The sequence below is a fragment of the Etheostoma cragini genome, chromosome 7 (assembly GCF_013103735.1).
Source record: "Etheostoma cragini isolate CJK2018 chromosome 7, CSU_Ecrag_1.0, whole genome shotgun sequence".
NCBI classification, from domain to species: domain Eukaryota; kingdom Metazoa; phylum Chordata; class Actinopteri; order Perciformes; family Percidae; genus Etheostoma; species Etheostoma cragini.
In genome coordinates this window covers 23,894,610-23,917,708 of record NC_048413.1, presented here as the reverse complement: position 1 = coordinate 23,917,708, position 23,099 = coordinate 23,894,610, and the positions used below count along the sequence as shown (strand labels likewise).

The 23,099-nt window shown below is 39.7% G+C and overlaps 1 protein-coding gene and 1 long non-coding RNA gene across 4 annotated transcripts; one reads left to right on the top strand and one right to left on the bottom strand.

Moving 5' to 3' along the window:
- The first annotated feature begins 3,358 nt into the window (after positions 1-3,358).
- LOC117947255 lies at positions 3,359-10,203 on the top strand. The gene is made up of 3 exons (XR_004657198.1): positions 3,359-3,430; positions 5,636-5,637; positions 10,192-10,203. It is a non-coding gene; the product is annotated as an uncharacterized LOC117947255 (long non-coding RNA).
- On the bottom strand, positions 4,910-19,629 carry LOC117947241 (carbohydrate sulfotransferase 11-like). Of its 3 annotated transcripts, XM_034875943.1 has the most exons (6): positions 19,453-19,629; positions 19,036-19,230; positions 7,332-7,408; positions 7,135-7,149; positions 5,981-6,142; positions 4,910-5,785 (listed from the first exon to the last, which is right to left on the bottom strand). In XM_034875943.1, exons 2-6 carry the CDS (start codon positions 19,127-19,129, stop codon positions 5,102-5,104), a joined length of 1,032 nt encoding a protein of 343 aa, XP_034731834.1. In that variant the 5' UTR covers positions 19,130-19,230; positions 19,453-19,629; the 3' UTR covers positions 4,910-5,101. The 3 variants fall into 3 exon arrangements, with proteins under 3 accessions (XP_034731834.1, XP_034731835.1, XP_034731836.1); XM_034875944.1 differs by lacking the exon at positions 7,135-7,149 and having other exon boundaries at positions 5,981-6,145; XM_034875945.1 differs by lacking the exon at positions 7,135-7,149.
- Between the last annotated feature and the right edge of the window lie 3,470 nt (positions 19,630-23,099).

The following is a 23,099-nucleotide window of genomic DNA, read 5'->3' as shown; positions in this document are numbered from 1 at the left end:
TATGTTGAAAAAAGTGATATCGAAAAAAAATGGAAATAAAACGATTGTAAAGTATGTCAAAAAGTTAAATCAAATTTCGAAAAATTCATAGTATAGTATGTCAGAAATAGAACAGCAAAGTATGTTTAAAAAGTGATAACAAAGTCACACACAAGTCATAAAAACGGCCAAGCCGCACCAGGACCTGAAACTGGTTTAGAGTGCATGCAGTGCCTACAACTGCCTGTTGGAAAAGTGCAAACCACCACAGTCATAGTATACTATGTCAAAAAAGTAATGACAAAGTCATAATATAGTGTGTTGAAAAAAAGTCATAGTATAGAATGTTGAAAAAAAGTCATAGTATAGTATGTCAAAAAAATTCAGTGTATTATGTTATTTTACAGTATGATAAAAAAATTATTTAAAAAAGTCATAGTATAGTATGTTGAAACAGTGATATAAAAGTAATGATATAGTATGTCATTGAGTCATAAAAAAGTCATAGCATAGTATATTAAAAAAAGGCAAAGTATCCTATGGTGAAAAAAATTATTTAAAAAAGTCATAGTATAGTATGTTGAAAAACAAAGCCATGAAAAGTGCAGCCCGGACTGTGAATTGCTCCCGCATCGGAGTCTGACTACTTGTTGGTTGCCATTTAAAGCAGTGCTAACCATTGAGCCACTAAGTTATGTTAAAACAGTTGTAGCATAGTATCTAAAAAAGGCCATTAAAAAGTCATAGTAAGTTTTAAAAAAAAGTGATAAAATTGTAATAGTATGTAAGTCAAGAAAGGTAATAGTATTGTATGTCATCAAAAATGTATGTCTTCAAAAATGTCATAGTCTAGTATGTTTTCAAAATGTCGTAGTATAGTATGACATACTATAAAAAGTCATGTTATAGTTTGTCATAAAAGTCACAGAAATGTCATAGTACAGTTGTTCATAAAAAGTCATGGTATAGTGTGCCATGAAAATGTCATAGTATAGTATGCCATGAAAAGGCCATTAAAAGTCATAGTATGTTTCAAAAAAAGTGATAAAATTGTAATAGTATGTAAGTCAAGAAAGGTAATAGTATTGTATGTCATCAAAAATGTCAGCTGTATTGTTACTTGACTAAAGTAATGCTAAGTTAGCCATCTAGTGCATCCCCTGGTCCATGTGCCTTACTCCCCTCCTCTAAGAGACTTTGTCAGGAAGAGGGCAGACAGCAGCCCAGTGTTGTGAATATGTAAAACAAGCTATAAAATTGAATACCTCGGAAAATAGCATTTGAAAACATTTAAAGGGCTTTTGATTAGATCTGTCGCAAGAGTCTTTCTCCGTCCTTTTTGGCCTCTTGAAGCACCTGTAACGCACCTGAAAAGACGTGCATCAAAAATCAAATAACCAACTTGATGAAACGAAGAATAACTGCCCTTGGGAGAATATCTCAGAAACACACTTCAACGTTTGTGATGAGAAACAAAGATAACAACAAACATAAAACACAACACACATATTCAGTGCTGCTGTTAAGGAATTGTATTTGTAGACACTTCAAGGTAACCTGCTAATCAACACATATACAGCGCAAGTGCACTTCACTTATCAAGTTATCACATTCACAGTTTTGTGACACAAGTAAACTGGTGCATGAGAGATTCTTTCAGATTGTGCTGTTTACTATTTCACAATGCACTCACAGAGTCACATGGGTGACTAAAGGAGCATTTCTACAGAAATGACTGGAAATGTCTGACTAGCTGTGTTCATTCACAGCAGCGTCTGGGCATTTGAGATGGATCTTTGATCCCTTTGAAAGAACAAGCTACTTGTATTCTGTAATTTCCAGTAAAAAAAAAAAAGAATGAAAAGGTACAACATATATTTTGCGCAGCATGTCATCTCACCAGTAAGAAGTAGCAACAGGAAGCATGCGACTGGGTTTTGGCAAGTCACGTCTTGCAAATGATGCATTAAATCACACCCTGCTACAAAGGGGAGTGTAAAATGGAAACCCTGTAATCCATGGCTGCATTCATAGCAAACAGAAACAAAAATGGCATAAGCATGATGGCACAAATGTAAGGCTTCTATAAAAAAGGAAGTCACTTATAAAGACAGATAACTCACATGTAGATATTGCACTTTTCAAAGCATTACTGCAGGCGGAACAAAGCAATGTTTCCAGAGTTGGCCTGCCTGGGCCTGAAAATATTCGTCAGAAAGATGAAATATTTTGGAAAAAGAAATGTGGAAGATGTAGAGATAAACGTAACACTGTCCTTCTAGATCAATGCCCACTTGTCTTGCATGCCCTAGCATGGTCTTTAAGCAACTGATACTGACTGGGGGACATGTCTATTTTAATGGAAATGTTGATTTGTTATTTTGGGGGGAATTCTTATTATTCCTAGGGATTACTAGCTGAACGAAGACATGTCCAGGGGATGTTCAGAATGACCTCAGCATGAACTTTTACAGATTCACTCAGGCTGGATTGGTATCTTTATAAACAGAGTAACTCGTAGAACGAAAAAATTCACTTCTTACAATGGGTAAACGTAAGAAACATTAGTAATCGTATTTGGCTATATGCATGTGATATCAATTCTTACTTTTCAGAGATCCAACGGGGACCTAAATGTTGCTAATGCTTAAATATGTTTGTGGTTTGGAGTCAGTGTGCCGCCATTACCCTTTTAACAAATGTAGGGAGCCACAAATTAATGTTATTAGAAGAGTAGGAAATAACTTGCGCTCAAAACTTTATTTAACAGGTCCATCATTACCCAATAAGTTACTAGCAGGTTTTCTGGAAATAAGGTATATTTTGGTACTTACCATAAACATAACATGACATAAATAAAACAAAAAAAACCTTTTGAGCTTAAAGGCAGTAGTAAGATCAGAATGAATGTCACTCATTTATTATTGTAAACTAGATCCTTCATATTAGCTGAATTGTCTGATCTCCTGTCAACAATTTGCAAATTATTTATTAATTTGAATTTGTTTGCTGGAACCCGAGTTTCTGTTTTACCTAGAATTAGTGCCAAATTACACAATCTTTAATGAAACCTCCTAAAAACTGCTCATTAACTTACAGGGATGGAAAAATAAAGCATTGCTATTTTTACTTTAACAAATAACTCTGTTCTTAACACCAGTAGGTAGCATAGTACACTCCATTATTCTTCAAAAAGACATTGTTTTTTTTAAATGCACTGGCGGATTTGACTGTTTTAGGTGAAATTATGTAAACCTTTTGGATGATTTTACCTTAAACTTCAATATGTAATGGCCTTAAATGAGTACTCAATGATTTCAGCATTATACTTCTATAACTTTGTAGGACTCCAGATGGACAGTTTAAAAAAAGAAAAAGTATTTTGATATTGTCTTTTTAAATTCCACGCATTCCTCTTCCTTGTCACAGCCTGGCCTACATTACCCACAATGTAACCCATCACCCATCACCCATTAGCCCTAATCAGAGATGAGGAGCAGGCTACAGACGTCTGGTAAGAGCACTTGACTCAAGTGCAATTTATCAGCCACTGTGCAGCGCTCTTTCTTGAGGCTTTATAAAGCTTTTTTTCACATATGCGGTGTTACTCCCCGAGACTTGTAAACAGACGATGTGTAAAATCGCTGGCGTGTACTTTTAAACGTTAAACCCTTGTGTGGTGTTCATATTTTTGTTACACAGCCAATGTTTCCACCACATCATTAGGCTTTTGAATGCGTACAGCCATAACAATTTATATAAAAACTTAGAGCTCAACAACATATTACGTGTAGCGGGGGTGTACCGTGTGTGGTCATTGAAAATAAGTTATTTTTATGTTCTTTACAGAAAATGAGCCAAGGCCAATGAGTTTGAGTTAGTAGAAATGTTAAATAGCATAATTTGTCTTTCAGCAAACATTGAAAACCCACAGACCCAGACAACACACAAGGGTTAAGACTTTAGAAAGACATTTGTTAAAACTGATATTTTCACTGTAAATCACACAATTGATTTTTTTCTATATTAACAGCTGTATCGATGTTGATGTAAATTCAGTCACATTTGCTGAACAAGGCCCAGTAGTAGAGATGCCTATAGGTGGATTAACCCTTTTATGCGCCTGCATTCATGCTAACAAGGGGAGCTCTGACCAGGGCTAGCACTGGGCCAGACTCAGCCCTGACCACAGCTATGCACTTGTTTGTTCAGCTAACCTGCCCAGAGCTAAATACAGACAGTGATAGAGGAGGGATGGTAACTAACTTTTACTGGAATTAAGGAGTCAGATACACAGACTCTAAGCCCAAATCCTTCCTAACACACACACACACATTTCTATAACAATAAATACTGTATGCACTGACATACATAAATAAATGCCGTCCAGAGAATCTTTAAGTGAATGAGTCAGCTGTGTTCAGTTTCACAGTTAACACATTCACCTGTAAACCACCCATGCAAGAGGAAAACCTGCTCCTCGGAAGTGTGACTTTAATACATGGCTCAGTAGTGCTCAATAGAACAAGCCATGGGAGTCACTTTAACTTAAGTGGGCACTGCCGGGATGATGGTGAGGCATATTACACCAACTCGACGATGACATGTAACACAATGAAAAAACTGAAAGTCAATAAAACAAACAAAAAAGTCATTTTTAGATAATGAATGGCAATCAGGTGAATAAAAATAAATAATACATTTCTAATTGAACCCAAAGCCCCGGGAAAAAGGACCCGGTCTTTAAAGCTAATGCGTCCCATCTTTCAACGTCATGGGAACAAGACATCTGCATTCTGATCTGCAAACTGTTGAAACAAAACACCGTTTCACACTAGTAAGCAAACAGACAAATATGACACACTGTCGGCCTTATCTCCTCAGGAAAAAATTGGGTTGCATTTTTAAAGTTCATTCTCCACAGCTGTTATTGTTGGAGTGTCAAAGTGACAAGTCGGTGCTTGTGATGGACCACTCCAGGCAGCGATGACAATTGCCCATGGCAACCAAAAAGTGCAAAATGATCATCACTAATAAAAAAGTCTAAATGGGATGTGAAAGGAAAACCATCACAACTTTCACACATCCATGGCACTGATGTAAATCCTATTGTCTGTTCCCCTCATCGAGTCCTGAGGTACTCTGGTGTGGAGTAGTTAAAGAGCAGGAAGTCCATTCGATACAGGTTGAACAGTTTCTTCTGATAAAAAGGACTGATATGCTTGAAAAAACGTGCTGCCATGTTGCCATCAGTCCTGGTGCTTTTACCAGACGTTGGAAATTGAAGTGTCCCCTCCACTCCAGCCAACCTGAGCACAGCCTGTGCATCTGGCTCCAGAGTCTCATACTTCCCCACTACATCGTAGTGGATCAGGCAGGGGTGGCAGAGGGCGTGCACCCGCTCCCAGTGCTCGTTAAAAGGTTCCTCCCGTTGGGTCCGAGGGTCCACGAGGTACTGGACAAACTCCTGGAATGAAACGTCGTTCCCTTTCTCCAGTGCTTCAGACGCCGGGTCGGGACGGTGCCGGCGGATGATCTTGGTTCCGTAGCGCTTGTGGAAAGCAGTGTTGTAGCTACGGGTGAACTTGTTACGATAGGCAGACACCAGGCGCTCGAAGGGCTCCCGCACAAAGATAAATTTGAGGTAGCTGCGAAGGCGTTGGTTGATCTCGGGGACTGAGAACTCGGACAGTGTGCGGAGGTTGCCTGCCACGTGAGCCTCATTTGCCGGGATGGAAAGGGGGTCGGTGTAGCGGCCGCCGCTGGTGAGGACCATTAGGACACGCTTCCAATTGGTGCAGGCTACCTGGAAGTGATACAAGATGGGAAGATTCTCTTTCAAGCCAAAATACACATTCCTTCATCAAAAAAAAAGTGAGAGCTCAAGTCTTCATATACAATGCAACAAACTTTCATTTCAACATTTCTATATAATATCAACTGAGTAGGATTTTAATAAGTACTTGTACTAAATCTTATACTTAATCCTTATATAACCAACCTTGGGCACGTAGCAGTAAATAAGGCTGTGTTTATCATCCACAATGAGGTGTTTGAGATCTTCCGGTGAAAGCACTTGGCGCTTCCTGGTGTGGCTCAGACACGCCTGCTCCAACAGCTCCCGGCGACCGTGGAGGGACTTCTGAGCTGCCAACAGCTCCAGCTGCTTGTGAAGATGTGATCAGGATGATGCAGGGCCAATGAAAGAGGGCCCCAATGGGTGAGTGAGAGAAGAAGAAGCAGAAATAGAAAATAACATTTTCAAAAAATTCATTAAAAATGCCAACAAGGCCGGGCGGCCTCTAGCTCACCCAGTAAGAGCATTCGCCCCACGTTGGCTGAGTCATGCATCATGTGTGGACTAGCCGAGGTCTGGCAAAGCAAGACTATCACAAGACAAATTCAGGTTCATCAGGTTTAATATTTTTTTTTTATATATATTCTCCTTCAGCTTAACATTATTTAAAAAAAACAGCAGTTAGCAGTTTTTTTAAGTTTTGGGTCTACTACCCCCTCAGCTCAACATTTAAAGGATATTTAAATATTTAAATGCACCACTATGTTTACCAGCTGGTAGCTTCTGCGTCTGCTGTTTGGTGCTGAGTAGGTAGTGTACAGTGGTTTTTCACAGCTGCATGTTTTAGCAAAAAAAAATTCTGGGCTGGACATCTCAACAATGAGCTAAAAACCGCTAAAAGCCACTAATGATCAGAAAAGAATCAGCTTCGGAAGCTAAGGACTCTGTTTTTTTGTTGCTCTTAATGTGCTTACTGTAGGCCAACACTTAGGTTCATGAACAGTAAGGTAGAAATAGACATACAGATAATACCAAGGATGGAACAGATGCCACTAGCATTGATAAAAGCTAACATTGCTAACTGTCACGTTTGTGAGGGTCTGTCTTAGTTTTAATATTAATTCTGTAAATATTTAGTCAAAAGACTTATTTTCATCTGAGGTCCCTGGCCAAAGGTTACAATAGGCTCCATAAAAAGCAATGTTATGAGCACAACATAAAACATAAAAATATGTGTATGAATACACCAGATAAAATCACATTGCATTCTTGTCTTGTATTACAACTTCCTACCTAAACATTTCGTTATAGTTTCAAAAAACATAAATTTATACTTCTGCCGCAGACTGAAAACTCACCTGTTCAGACCGCATCTTGGCCAATGAAAAGATGAAAAAGAAGAAGAGATGTAGCACTTAAAGCAGTTCTGCTTACAGTATCTGTGGATTTTGATGTACTTGCAATTTTGGGGTCGTATCTTCATGGCTCAATGCACTTATTGGTGATCGCTTTGGATAAAAGTGTAGGATAAATGTAATGTTTCCTGTGTTCTCACCTGGTCTCCATTGTAGAGGGTCTGCAGTGGACTTCTCCTGCTTTTCCCTGGTCTTCTGTCAGTCTTCACACCAGGTTCTATAGTTAGAAAAACAAATGAAAAATACATGTGATGACCAGCTGCTGCTCGCCAAATTTATTGATTGCCTAATTAGCAACAAAAACAAAATTACGCTTTAACAAAAGAGTTCCTCTTCTATTATCTTTCCATTGCTCTCATTTATTTCTCACTTTTTCACTGGATTACTGTAAAAATGTGAAATGGGTAACACCCTGGTCATTCCGTGACATGTTGCATGTGTGTTATATGTCAAACAAAACATGTCCAGACATGTTTTGTTACTGCTGGGGCTTTGTTAACGTGATCACCACTGACTTAAGTCTAACGACCACACCGCTTTTATTTATTCATATGTAGGTCACTTATGAGAGAAAGTTTAATTTTGCAATGACTCATGTATTTGCAGAGGTTTAAATTACACATTAAAGATGTCTATGCATACAGAGTATGGGAAAGGTCAGCCTGAGCCAACTTTCCATCCCTCCTCTGGTTCTGCCTTTTTCATGACGTGATCCTCCTCCCTTTCATTTATAGATTTCATACTGTAGGAGCAGTGTGTTCCTATCAAACTCTCTCTGTAACTCTTAAATAAGTTGTGTCCCTTTTAGGTCTCCCTTTGCACTCGCTGCAACTTCTTCTACTTTATCCTTTATTAATTTCAATGTTAACCCTTAGTTATCTATCCACAGCCAATAAACTGGAGGACATAATACAAAACCAAAAAGATTTGGAGAACGTACCCTACCATCCACTTGACCACCTACCAACATCTTTTCATTACGCAACCAAACAATGAAAAATATGCATCACTGGTGGGCGGTGGGTTAGAACAACGCATGGCTGCATAACGTGTATTTGTAGTGATGGAGTTGGTGGAGGCTCTGCTAGCTTTAGGAAGTTAAAATTTCCCGTTGGAGACCTTGCTATCGTCTTTCCTCCCTCCTCCAGCCTCTATAAACACATCTGTCTTCTACTTCCATCCCCCACTCCTCTCCTGCTCCACCCCCCAGGCCTGATGCAGTCAGTGTTTGGGTCTGCAGCTAATGGTACTAAGCAAGAAAGTGATTTGTTTTGCACATGTGGCTCAACAATGCATAGGGCTTTACATCTTACAAAAAGCTGGAATGAGAAGGAGTTGGAGGGAGGTGGGGAATGTGCTTTACACTATTAGAATGAGGGAATCTTTTTGAAAGTATACCCAAAGAACAATGGGGGAAATGCCATACCATCATATGGAAAGCATATCAGTTAGAAAAAAAGCAAGGAGTAGGGATATGCTATGCAAGTATGGAACCCGGAAGCAGACAGAGTCTTATTCTCTCTGTTTCTCTTCTTTCTGCTGAGTTTACATTAGGCAAAAAAGACTGAAATGTCACTGTTTTGAAATGTAACACAAATGAAATAAATCTGTGTCAGCTTGGAAATCCAGTCTCTATGAAACAAACATATCAACCACTACTGTTTAAAAGCAATTGTGCAAGATTAAACGCAAACTGTAAATCATATTAACTTCCTTCCATTTTGAGGAAGCAGAAAACCAAAAAAAGAGAACATCTGCTGTACTGAGGAAATTTAGTAAAACATGTAGTATAAAAGGATCTGGGATAGGCGGTGAGACAGATACTGCCTTGATGAAGCCTCTCCCTGTCCCTCCTCTCTGCCTGAGCTCACATGGATCATCCAAATCCTCAACTTCCTCTGGGTAAAACTGTGCCACATCATCTTATCACGCAGAGATAGACATCTAGTTGCGCTAGACCATGGACATGCAAAACTCACATCTTAGGTACACGCACACACACAGTTACATCAAATGTACATGCTAGTTTATGTATATGAATTGTATGCATATACAATAACATGTTTTGCACAGCACTAAGAGTCAAATATAAGGTGTTTGGGTGTAATGTTGAGGAGAAAGGAGAAGTTTAAAGAAGTCACAGAAACAGCAGACTGCATCCCAGAGGTTTGAGATATATTGGGAAACCTCATAGAAATGCATAGAAATTAGTCTAAATTCCACGTAATACTTAAGATAATGGTAGAGTGTCTAATTTCTGAGTCAACCGCAATGCAGTTCACATCATAAGCCGCCTTCAGGGCGCTTCCTCAGGAAGCTAGGAAGTAGGTCAAGAGACACTTGTGGAGCCTCTACTCATATTAATGGTTTATTGTCTGTTTTCAAGTACAAACACAGCATGCATACTGGGAAACATTTAAGTGACTCATCCATACTGATATTTCAACGGGGAAAACAGCAAAAAGGGCAAAGTACTGTATATAAAGAGCTTATTAGTCAACTAAAATGTTTCAAGTCATAAAAACGGAATATTCTGTAAACCTATTTAAAAGGTTGGAAAAGACTTTATGCTTTAAGAAAGTACATAATTTAATAAATTAAACATTCTATACGTGTGTGCCGTAAAATGGTACAGTTTGTATGTCAATTAGAATCGTTATGATGGCAATAAGGGGTTTATGCGAGTGAAATGTGAGTGGCATATTGTTTATAAGTTCCATAAGACAAGAGAACAGCAGCAACATATCAGCCGCTTTGAGATCTCGGCATGACCCTGCAGAGGATTGGATGAACCATCTGTCTATCAAGTCCGCCGCTGTTGTTTTGAACAAACATTCACGACCATCACACCCACCTTAACCACGCCAGTAGCTCCTTACCGGACGCTGATTGGTCAACAAGCGGTTAGTTCAGACACAAACACATTTGGTTGGAGCTTGACAAGATGGATTTTCATGATACGTGATCCCATGATTCTTGCATGATTTGTGATATTGCGAGAACTCAGCTGCTGTGCAGAGTAAGAAGCCTACTGACTTTGAGGATACCTTTCATATGGCCCTGTGATCCGGTGAAAATCTGACTCTGCCCAAACATTTTGCCAAGACCAAATGACATTCACATCAGTTGCTGTCCTTTGTGTTTAGTGCTAATTGGCTAATATTAACATGCTGATTTGCTAAACTAAGATGGTAACAGTGGTAAACATTAAATCAGCTATGGGCATGCTGATGTAAGCATTTGGCTCAAAGTCCCACTGTGCCTCAGTAGAGCCTCACAGAACCATTAACATAACATAATTATGGACACAGCCTCTCAATGTGTGAGGGTTTATATGAATGTGAACATGTAAGCTTGTTGAAGGGAGGATAGTGTCCCTGTTTCTTGCTCTGCCTCAAAGGAATGTTGGCTTTTTCTGATATGTCATTTAATTTGTGGATCTGAAACTTCCTTTAAAATCTAGCTAAAATCCTTCTACAGATCCGTTCTCCTATTTACAGGCTATATAAAGGTCTCTATGTTTGTCTATTTAACGTATCTTTGCCATTTTCCAGTCTTCATTATTTTTCATTACATTAATATTGGCTTTTAGTCAGACTGTTTCCTTTTTCCATTTTATTAAAGTTAATTAATGTTGCTCTATACAACACCTTGCAACCATGGTTTTGTAAGGTGCTTTACTTACTTAGTTACTTACTTACTAACTTACTGGCACCACAAAACATCAGCCACCCAAGATGTTCTCTTCCTTTAGCAGTGCACTGCTTTTGTTGCATATACAAAGTTAAACTCAGAAATGCTTTCCTTATCCTTTATAATGCATTAAAGCCTTCACTTGCATTCACACGGTCAAGGTGTTCTCTATTCAATGGAAAAGTAAATTCAGAGGCTACTCCAATCATCATAAAACCACATATGTTTCTGTAACGTTCTATCACATGCACCAGAAACCACCACTTCCTCTCAGACCCAGGAAGTGACACAATGTTCACAGTTGAAGAAGAGCAGAAGGCTCACGTTGAACCTGGGTCTGTCTGGTTTAACAGCCTGTCAGGCTTGTGAAGCAGTGCAGATGTTATATCCACAGACATCAAGGTTCCATTACGCCTTCTAATCAGACAGCAGTACAGCCTTCTAAACAAACAGCACCATCTTATAAACAGAAAGCACTATCTTATGACTAACAGATGACTACAAGATAGTGACTAAGTTTGTTAAGAAGTATACTAGAATGTGTACTGTGTGTGTGTGTGGGGGGGGGGGAACGCAATCCGTTAATATTAAAAAATAATAATAAAAAATGTTATTGAGATAAATCTCTGTCCTTTTCTGCTGTTGGCAGATGAGCTTCCCTTTTGTTAAAAAAACCTCTTCCCCTCTGTCATCATGAATAATAGCAAAAAAGGATTCAGTGGCATCAATAATGTAATTATTTACTTACAGAGGTACAATTACACTAAATTGCACTGAAATGAAGGCCTGTCTTTATGAGGGCTACATAACGGAAGTTTCCGTGAGCCCTTTGATTGAGGTATATAAAGAATGTTTCACTGTACAACTGAAAGTGAAAATAGGATGTCACAAATAATAACAAAAGAAGGCAGGAAGAGACCATCATGAGTAGCAGGGCCGCCATACTTTCTGTGTTTGTTTTGTTTAGTGTTGCTGGATTCAAAGGTGTTAAAACATGCTCGGAGCTGCATATGTTGGTAATTAGACCAACAACATGAAGTGACTTTACGATGAGTGATATCCTTTGTAGTGAGGCAGGGAGTTCCTTTTAATCTCACGCCTACCCTCGTTATGTTCACTTGCACAGCTCCTGCAACAGATGTATGGATTATGGAACAAACCAAAGGGGATTAAGATGGGTGATATGGCAAAGCAATTTATTATAATTTCTTTTTTTGTTTCAGCCGATACTCCAATAATTCCACTAGTACATTCTGAACTATAAAAGTGAAAAGAATACTCCAAAATGAAAAAAAAAATCTTGAATGTTGTCAGAATAAATCCAGCATAAATGTTTACAGCGTCTATCTTGGGTCAGTTATGCTAAAGGGTTAAAACATCTCATTTTCAACCAATTTGTTTTTTGTCTTTAAAAAAAAAAAAGCAACAGTAAGTGTGATGTGTGTAGGCAAAAGCACATTGTAATGCTACAGTTTGTTGCTAGAGGTGTTTCTGTGAGAACCTAGCCACTCGTTTCAGGGAATGATTGTTAATTGGTAGTAACAGTGTAAGCGCCCTCATCCACCCTTTGGCCAAGCAGACTATTAAACTGTTGCTTCCTCTTGTTGGTGAGCTATAAGCTCCGTTCCTGCTGCTGTGTTTTTGTTAGGTCTCCCCCCTCCCTTGTTGGGTTTACCCACTCCCAGTCTTTTTTTGGGACGTTTTCTTATTTCCCAGTGTCTTGTTTGTTAATTGTTTAAATAAAATAGAATAAAAATAGTTGATTTACAAAACAAACAAAAAAAGCTATGTATGCTAACTGACACATATGTTTTCATCATAGAAATGACAGAGAAGCTACAAATGGATCACAGGTAACCTGTAACAGATCACATGACAATCACTACCAGTGCTACTACTTTACTGTAGCTTACAGATACCACAACATCATGTTCAAAGACTCCAGCTCTTGTCTTTGCATATAAATCCACTGTTTGCTTCAGTGCTTCCTGAATCCTGAAACAGTCCTAAATGAAAGCGATTATAAAAAGAGGGCAGTCAGAAGGCTTAACAATTTACAAGATAGAACATGTTGGGGAAATTAACAAATACTCTTTTGATACACCACACAGTCTAAGGCATGAAAAATAGCCAGCAGGTGTAGCATGTGGTGTACAGTTCTCTCTAAAGAGCTTTCGGCATTGTGGGGGAAATTAAAGGCATCAGAACATTCTTTGTTTGTTTCACAACAGCTGCAGTGATGTAAAAGTCAGTTTATAAGTGGCGATGTGCATGGATGTGCAAAAAGTGGCACTGGTGTGTGACAGGATTACACGCTGTGTGCATGAATGGGTGTGTGTGGCTATGAAGAAGCGGGTTTGTGGGTAATTACATGTGCTAACAGTGTGTGTTTGTGTGTATGTGTGCCTACAGCAGGTTTAGGTAAAACTCTGTGTAGGCAAGACACATCAGAGCAGGCCTTGATGTCGCCTCTGTTTAGAGTTGTGAGGTGGAATCCATCACTGTCAGAAGAACCGGCAGAGTGGATTCTGCTTTTGTGAACTGAAGTGCCAGTGATATCCAAATCAATCTTCAAACACCTGTCATCCATCTGCGGCAATTTAGTTGTTTAATTCAGCTCCGATTTTATCAGTGTGTGTGACAAGAGTTGTGACAGAACACTCAAGGTCTAAAACAGCGGCATGGTGTAAAAGAGATCCACTGCTGTAAAATATGTTATTAAGCAGCTTGAGCAGATAAATTCCCTTTTGTCTCCTATAGCTGGGAAAGAGAGAGAAGAGTGTTCCCACCCTCTAGTATGTGAATCCACAAAGCCAGCCCAGCAAATGAAGTGGAAATATTGGAGAGGGTGAATGTAGAGCAAACAGCACCAGGAACAGAGAATATGTTCATGGTTCAGAAATTATGAGTCTACCACAGGTAAACCTCAGACACAAGTCCTGGTTCTGCTCAGGGACATAATATGTCAGTTTAGTTTCCAAGCCATGACGCAAACAAAACATGACATCTCATGACAAGTACAACCATATGGTGAGTGGACGGGTTAATTACAGAGTGACATGTGCGCTTCTTCAATTCAGTGGTACCAGTATCTCTCCTGTTTTTTTCTTTTAGCAAAATGTGATGATAGAAAATGGTTTCCTGTGTCAAGCAGCAGAGCTGAACACACATTTTGAAATGAGCACTCTTTGCACATGTTTGGATTTCTCTTTTTTTATCTTGTAAATGCTGACAAGTTCACTCCACCATTGACAAGTACACACAATGCGCATCACCCTTTCCGTGCTGAGGTAAGATACTTGGCATCGTAACACATGCTCGAACGACACACACAATGTCACGGTTGAGTCAATGAAGCCACATAAAAGCAAGTCTGAGAGGAAATAGAAACTGTGTGTTTATCTCTATTTTTGCTCTAATTACGATGTATCTAATAAGAGAGGCAGACTGGAAATAGCACGTCAGAGAATTTTCCCCAGTATGTCAAGAGCAGTTTTACACTGACTTGAGGAAGAATTCTTTTTCTGGAAATCAAACAATTGGGGAACTGTTTCTAGAATCACTCAGCAAACAACATTTGCCAAAATGCAGCACAAGGTTCGCATTCGCATTTCATTGTTGAAATAAGGGGACAAAGGGAGAGAATCACTTTGATGATAAAGAAAGATGCCAAAGTTCAATGTTTCTAGGCCCAGGATTGAACAGAGGGGCCAGTGATTACAGAGTGGATTTCCTCTTGCCCATCAGCTACGACTATGTCAACAGCGCAAGCACAGCAATGATCAACATTCATGACTTTAAATCCATGCTCAGATTATACTGAGATGTTGACCGATCCTTTACTGGGTGATATTCTGGCCAATACAAAAAAAAATTCCCTAACCTGTCCTGCCTCGCGGCCTGGTATACAGGATGAGGAGCTGAAGGTTGTGCCAAACAGATTTTACTTTTAACAAGAGAGAGTTTTAATATGATCCTTTGTCTGTTTTATTACGTATTTATTTCATGATTTATTCATGGATTGTCACCGGGGGGGAGCACAAACTCCACACAAACAGACAAAATTGAAATGAAAAAAAACTCTTTCAAGTGCAAGGTGTTTTCTTCACGTGTCTTATGTCTTGCAGTTTACTATCACAGAGGGGGAAGAAAACCATCACAATGTTACAGAAAAATCTGAACCAGTAAATGGTTGGCACTTTAGCCTAAAATGAAATATGTGGAATATCTGTGGATTAACTCATAGATGAATTCAGTAATAATCGTTTCAGTTCTATAATCCAACAGGGCTGCTGCCATTGTAAGTATTCAGCATGAAGTCAATACACAGCAAACTGGAGCCATCCAGGATCAGCTTATGAAAGTACTCCTGCAGTCTGTGGACCTCAACACAGCAAACCACATTTAGTTTGAATGGAAGTAGCCCAGTGATTCTGGTCTGGACTTCACCATACACTGTAAAATTGCATTAGTGTTGGTCATTTTGAACAGGTGATTTATGCTTATGCTTGTAAAGCCATATTGCTAAAGTTAATGCACTCACAGCATAAACCTGAAATAAATCTGTAGCTTAGTTACAGTGAGCTTCAGTATCTCATTTTAACACAAAAAACCTGAGGAAGTGCTGCATCTGTTTGAAATGACACTATCTTGCCCACAAAGGAATTTAAGCTCAAAACTAGGTGATGTACAGTATCTGGATCTAACCAACTCAAAATCCTAAACAAATTAACAGTTAATAGAGCAACAAATCTGAGATCACTTAACTAATGAGTTCATAATAGCACACTAGATGGGACTCATGTTTTCCTGAGTACCAAAACCCAGGGTGTTAGCACAGGAAGATAGACAATAGAAGCACAGCTATAATATGCACTGTGCTTCCTGTTCAGTATTAAACTGTAAGTCTAATTAGGAGACGTGATTTCAAAGACAAGTGATCTGAAAACACAAAGGTTATTTCAAGTACAGGACACTCTTCATACTAAATGATTGTTGCAACATAGTCTATGCAGTGATGCCAAACAGTCTTTTTATTAGGGAGGGAGAGTTTGGTGTTAAATGAGTTTTATGAAACCACTGAAATTGGCAAATGACAGAAATGAGACAGGGGCAGTTACCACAGTAGCATAAGACCAACTCTCTCAAACAAGGGCTTATATATCTGTCAACAACAAGGCAACATTTCTTAAAGAAAACTCCCATTTCTCAGGCCTATATCCTGGTGGTTGGGTGAACATCAAACCTCCACCACGCTAAATAATGCTGTCTGATCACAGCAGTGCAGAAATCCCAAGAGTATGTAAGGTTGGCATATGGATAACAAACAATGAAAATCTATTTTAAATACTACTGGTGTTTGACACCTAAAGGAAATTATTATTATTATTGGCACATACTAATCGAGTTTGCGGTGTGCCATCATATCATGGTCAAAATATTTCAAGGAAGGGTCACAGCCTGGGATTTGTCTGAGGTGTTGAGATGACACGTCTCACATTTAAAAGTGATCTTCCAAAAGTCATCCTGGATAACAGTTCATGTATTCTTCTATATAGATGGTTTGTGTGTGTGTGTGTGTGTGTGTGTGTGTGTGTGTGTGTGTGTGTGTGTTTAGGATAGATAAAAATGTGTGATTAATTGCAAGTTAACTATTACGTTATTGACATTAATCGCAACTAAATATATTAATTGTTTGACACCACTCGTATATAGTATACAGCTGGGAGGAGGCCTCGGGGAAGACCCAGGACTTGGTGGAAGGATTATATCTCCAACCTGGTCTGGGAACGCCTCAGGATCCACCAGGCGGAGCTGGTTGATGTGGCTCGGCAAAGGGAAGTTTGGGGTCCCCTGCTGGAGTTGCTGCCCCTGCGACCCGATACCAGATAAGCAGATGAAGATGGATGGATGGAGCACTAGTATATACAGTACATGTGTATATGTATAAATACATATTTTTATTTTTATTTTTTTATTTTGTATTTCTTTTCATTTTTATTTCATTTTACATTTATTCTATTTTTTAGCTCTTTGTTATAAATGAAAACTCAATAAAGACACTGTTCAACAAAAAAATTCACCGTGGAGTTTTAATGTGTTGTTACTGAAGTTTCTAATTAAACAGTTTCATCACAGTATCTATCATGATACCACATGGAACGTTATACAGGAGGTTTTAACAGAAATGTAACAGAAAATCTTTCAGTCAGATTGAAAAGGGTATAAGTATAAAATGAAAGGGTAGGAAATAACCAGGTAGTAGGAAACTATTAGGTATTAGGTGTTGGCTTTTTAACCGTCTCTAACTAAATACCCTGTAAATAAGGAAGTCCTGAGCTTTGTTGACATCCTGTGAAATAAGTCCTCTCTGGTGTGGCTCCAACATGCTTCTCATGTGGCTTGCATGTCTACTGGTGGGACTGTAAAGCAGACAAGCCTGAACAAGGAAGGCTATTAGGGTAATATACACCTAGTTGGTGGAGTGGGTCAAAGGGAGAGCTAAAGTGTGTTGCTTGTAAGTTTAGCTACATGTGGCATGTGCATCTGTCACTGACAGTTATGCATATAATTCCTATGTGGTGGTCTATAAAACGTGAGTTACTAATGTGGTTGTGAACTGTTCCATCATAGGGTGTGTGTGCCAAAGACAATCAGGTGAAGCTATGGGTTTTATGATGCTTTTTAAAGTTGTACTACTTCTAAACCATTATATATTATTATTATTATTATTATTATTATTATACATTATTTCATGACCCATATGACAAGTGCAGATGATTCAGTATGTGCTTAACAGTTTGATGTCAACATGCTGTGGAAAATCTCCCAGTTCACTTCAATATTTTTCTATCAAATAAAACCCAATAATATCCACATTGATGGAGCCCCTTTGTTCTACACTATCACCAAAGTTGGGCATTGGTTTCCCCTTTCTGCACCATTCTCCTCCTCCTCCTGTCTTCTTTACCATCCACATGGAAAGCCTTCATAATAAATGCTCTTCCACCCATCTCCTCTAAGCCTGTGTGCCATTTTGCACAGACCAATCATCTCTATCTGTCTTTCTCCCTGACTCTTCTCCCTGGGAGTCTGCAGTCCCCTGTGGACCAATCTGCCTTCAATGTCTAGGAGGGCTCAGCTCAGGAAACAAAAGGGAGAGCAGAGGTAATAAGAGGAGAAGAGGGTTAAAGCAGAGGAATGCAGGGGGTCACTAGGAGGGGGGCTTTCAAAACATTACTCTGTTCACAGTGGGCTTATTCATACATCATTTCATTCTCATTTCACTCTGTCTCTACACACGCCCTCCGTTTCACATATGTGGAGTCACTCACAAAGACAGCTGTAACAGTGTTGCTAATTGTGTTAAGATTAGCCTACTGTAAGACCACACAGCTCTATTATAAAGCCAATCTATTATCCACTAGTTATCATCCAATAGTATTTGTATGTATCCTTCAGTGGTGTAGTCTAATGTATTGCAGTGGGTATTCTGTACTGTATGTATGGGCCTATATAGGGGCCTTTTGGGGATGGGAGGGCATGTCATAGTGGTGGGTCTGGGTGTCTGAGCGTCAAAGACTTTATTTCATGCATTCTGATATACTTTTATGCACCAATTAACGGTGGAAATACATTTATTTAGACTGTGCAAAGAAGAAAAACTCAAATGACAATTCAAATATCAACTATACAAATATATTAAAATATTAAATCATAATGGAAATGATGTTGTTACGTGCCAATGCTGCTTTTTAAGTGGGTACCTACTTTTTAAGTGTGTACCTACTTTTTAAGTGTGTACCCACTTAAAAAGAAAACGGAAAATCTAGAGCTTTCTTAGTGGGTTATACTGCGTATACCTGCGTATCACGTAGACTACACCCCTAGTAGCCCTGTTACAGGCTAGGCTACCACTGTAATATTCCTATAGCAGCTGATTTTTGGATAATCGTAAATCCAATGGGCCATTTTCCCTTAATGATACTTTACAACAAACTACAGTTATACTTTATTTGTGGCCACTGTATCTCTAACGTTAAAGCTTGCTGTTGTATTTAAAACACCATTGCGTTATGTCAGCCAAATGTTACACTGAAATAAGGTTGGTAGTTGTGTTTTTCAAGAAGCAGAGTATGAGTCGGGGCTTACCTGCATTGGTGATGCTCTGAAAGTACAGCACGAGAACAAAGAGCGAGCCGAGGCACGTCGCCAGGAACAGGCGTCCTCCTCTGGGCACCCTCATCCTGAAGCCCGGCTCTTCTGGCGAGCCCCCGTCGCTGCCTCGACGCGGTTCATACGAAACCAGCCGGCGGAAGATGCGAGACTCTCCGAAGAATTAGAAGCCTGTTCATTAGTTGCGGGAGACGAAAAAAAAGCAAACATAAGAACAACAACATAAGAAGTAATTTCAGGTATAACGTTAGCAGCATAACTGAACGACACAGCAATTAGCCGTTAATGTTGAAGTGAGTGGGACATAAATCCAGAACCGCCTAGCTCTGGTCCTTCACGGATATTTTTTAGATAATGCTAACTTAATAATGATGACAAGTTAAGCAAGGTCACCTTTGATGAAACATCTCATAATGCTGCGTTGATATGAAAAACCCTACAGCAAAATGAAAAGGTATGAAAAAAACGGTTTGGCTTTCTCCTAAGCTGAAGTTGCTGGCGTTGTCTAGAGTTTGACGAAACTACACAAACTTATTCTTCGCCAAACATGGACGGGGCACCATGCCATGACGTCAGACCCACCTCTCTCTCCCTCTCTCTCCCTCACCCTCTCTCTCTCTATCTATCTATCTCCCCGGTTCATACAAGCGAGTCCGTTTGCATGTTGCCTTCGGGTACTGTCGGAAATATTGAATGTATACTGAGAAAGTCGCCTTTTCTATCCTCAGCTTCCAAGTGTTGTGCCTAGCATGTAAAGCAGCCTACAATCAAAATGGGTCAACACTTTCAGGTTAAAAAAAACTGCAGTCAACTTTGTTTTAATGTTTTAAAGTTACCATGCGCCCACTGTATTCCCATCACAGTAAGAGGCTAAAGCGTACGCTATCAATCTCAGAAACAAGGGAGAGACGCACATGAAGGAAGCATTACAGTTGTACACAAAGATTTCAACATGGACAAAGGTACAATATGTCCTATCTCATGCAACAACTGGCAGCAACAACTGGCAGCTAAATTAAGATTTTAATAAAGATTTGTATGGCAAAATCCCACTAATTTTCATTGAAAACCATGAATATGCAGACAAAATCTGCCTTTAGGTCTGAGTAAGATCCATATATCACACTGTTCAACATCCATAAGGCAGTATTGCTTCATCCATCACTGATCACAACATCCAAAACAGCATATCAACATGGCCTCATCACAACATCACCTACATCACACACTTCAGACTGACAGAACCCAATTATTACATAGCATAGCTCCCCCAAGTTAGTTTACAGTCTAGATATCCATAAGGAGGGCCCTCTTCCATCTCCTGCTGGTGTGTCTTCACTTTTTTTGGCTGAGCTTGGCTGAGTTTACACTGTTTCGGCTCTGCTTTGCACTGGCAGAACGGACATCCTACATCGACAATCACAAATGTGCTCTGAAGCCACAATTTCTCCATCACAGCCAGCATGACAGAGGCACCCTTATTGCATATAGAAATATGCCGTACTGCAGCCTCAAACCTGCTTTTCCCCACACAGACTGTTTTTCAACATTGGGCCCTTATCACCGAGTTTGGACATTCTTTGGCGTTCTGGGGGCCTCCATGCTGCACACGCTTGAGCAGGCTGCCACTGGACATCCAGTGACACACAGGGATGAGCTTCTGACCCACCTCCCGTGATAAAAACTTTCCTGTGTGCAGCCTATGGCTCTCTGGCTTTCCCCCCCCATTCTCCTCTGCACTCCTGTACCAACACCAGGATGGATTACACCTAGTGTGCGTGGGATTTTCATCACTAGACATGGAGTGGAGGAGACCTGCCTACGTCTTTCTTCATTTAATCCAGTGACCCTTATAAATTTAGAATAGCCCCCCTGTAACAATTCCTGGCAGTGAGTTTGCCCTGACCTTTGCCCCCTAACTTACATTCAGCACTCAGTTTCCTAAGCAATGTGCCCATGCGCTTGTGAGATTGATTTATGCAATCAAGGTTGACTATTTCATGTCCAGTGTATGGGTTGAGTGCACCCACCTCCTTGAATGCTTCCCTGTCCCCATCTGACATGATCTTAGTGTAGCACAGCTGATGTTGAGACAGAGTAGATGTAGGACAAGAGATGTTTCACATTACTGCTAAACATACCGAAACAAGCTGAAGGATCCTGACTAAATGCAGGCTCAGTAACCGACTGGGTCAGACAGAGATGCATCCGTCTCTTCACTAAGAGATTTACACCTGGGAAAAAAAGGCCAAAACTAAAAACTTTCCAAAGTTAACTCCAGAAAAGAAGAGAAGGGTTAGCAGCTCTACTGACACCTAAATATGGATCTGTCAGCCACAGCCTGAGGGACTCCCAACCACTTTAGTATTATATAGTAATTATACAAAATCTGTAACTGTTGTGTAATGTAATTGTTTTGTAATTTAGTTGTATCGCGATCATTAAATTATAGTGTAAATGCGACACCTATATATATAGTAGGCTATATGACATGAAGGCTATGTAAACTGCTTTGAGAGAGAGGGAGAGAGGAGCTGTGTTTTTTCCGAACGAGAGTTAACACATCGACGTACTGTGGGATGGCATTTCATCATCTGCTGTCTTAGTTTGTAGTCACCTGTGTCTGCTTGCTAATTACATATGTTTTTGTCTTCTCTGATATGATTTTCGACGCAGTTTTCTCTACATTTTGAGCTACCGCGGAAATGTCACAGCACGTCACGTGACTCTTCTGAATTAATCACCTTGTCAGAAATTGGCATCAGCCAATGAGGTGGCGCATTTACAGTTAAATCGCCCCCTTTTCTTTCACCATTGGTTGCTGATTAAAAGGAAATGACCATATTTGGATCCAGAGCGTTGAACAGGAGCAAGAGAGTTTGAGAGAGAGAGAGAGAGAGAGAGAGAGAGAGAGAGAGAGAGGGAGAGAGAGACATTGCTTTCCAGTGTGTGTGATCACAGGGTGCGGAGCGATCGCGGAGCAGCGGGATGATTTACTGTTCTGAACGCCAACTTTAGTTGAATTTAGGAGAAATCTACAGATGCAAACAGACAAAGTGTAGTAAAATAAAGACCTAAATGTGTATTTTGGACTTTTTTTCACCACAAGTCTGAAAGAAGACATGTTATCGAAGACAAATTGCCCAAAATCTTAAAATTGGCCAGTGTATAAAAAACGATGTTTTAGCCTGTGTCTTGCCTAAAGACGTTTTATGAAATAATTCGGAGATGCACCATCATTTAGAATAAGATAATTGGCTACTTACAATCCATCAATTTCAATTTGTAGCTTTTAATTACAAAGGAACTCACATTATGTAGCCTAATGTAACAATGGCTTACGTTTACTTAGCATTTCGGAGTCTAAATGCAAAGTAAATCCGTCTGGACATGATCTAGATAGCTCCTGATTAGCCAAATAGGCCTACCCTTCTGAACAAGAGCACATGCCAGGTCTCAGAGAAGATGCATTAAGGCTAAGACACCAAGAGAGCAATTACAGAAGATGGAAATGGAAACATTTCAAAACATAAATACATGTCAGCTTGGAGTTACTGTAGAAGATTGTTTTAATAAATAGTTTCCATGTAGAGTTATTTTTTTCAGGGAATTATGACGTGCCAAATATGAGCAAGGCAGTAGACAGCCAGCTACAGAAATCCACTTCTTACTTTATGGTAGTAAAACCATAAAGTTAGTGGATTCCTCCTCTAATATATGGTCCAAACTGAACACTGCTGAGGCAGGATGGAACCTGATCAAAGCTAAAGACATGGCACAAACGGAGCCACTGAGTATAGGTGCCAGTGCAGTGTGTGAGCAACCAAACCATTCATGCTGCCATATCTGTGAATGCTGTAATTGTCCACATGCCCATCATTACACCTTCAACACGCAATGCCTCCTGGGTTTCTTGGAGACACTTAACAGAGATCTCAGACTTGAGAAGTCAAGAGGCTTGTTAAGGGATGATTTGGCAAATTATGTGGTTGTTTGGGCAAATGTTAGTTTTTACCACACAACTCTCCCCAGCCGATCGT

Coding starts and splice junctions, on each gene's coding strand:
- LOC117947241 (XM_034875943.1), bottom strand. CDS start 19,129: ATGAGGGTGCCCAGAGGAGGACGCCTGTTCCTGGCGACGTGCCTCGGC. Junction 7,409..19,035: donor TCAGAGCATCACCAATGCAG/GTAAGCCCCGAC, acceptor TTCTAACTATAG/AACCTGGTGTGAAGACTGAC. Junction 5,786..5,980: donor TTTACTGCTACGTGCCCAAG/GTTGGTTATATA, acceptor TATCACTTCCAG/GTAGCCTGCACCAATTGGAA.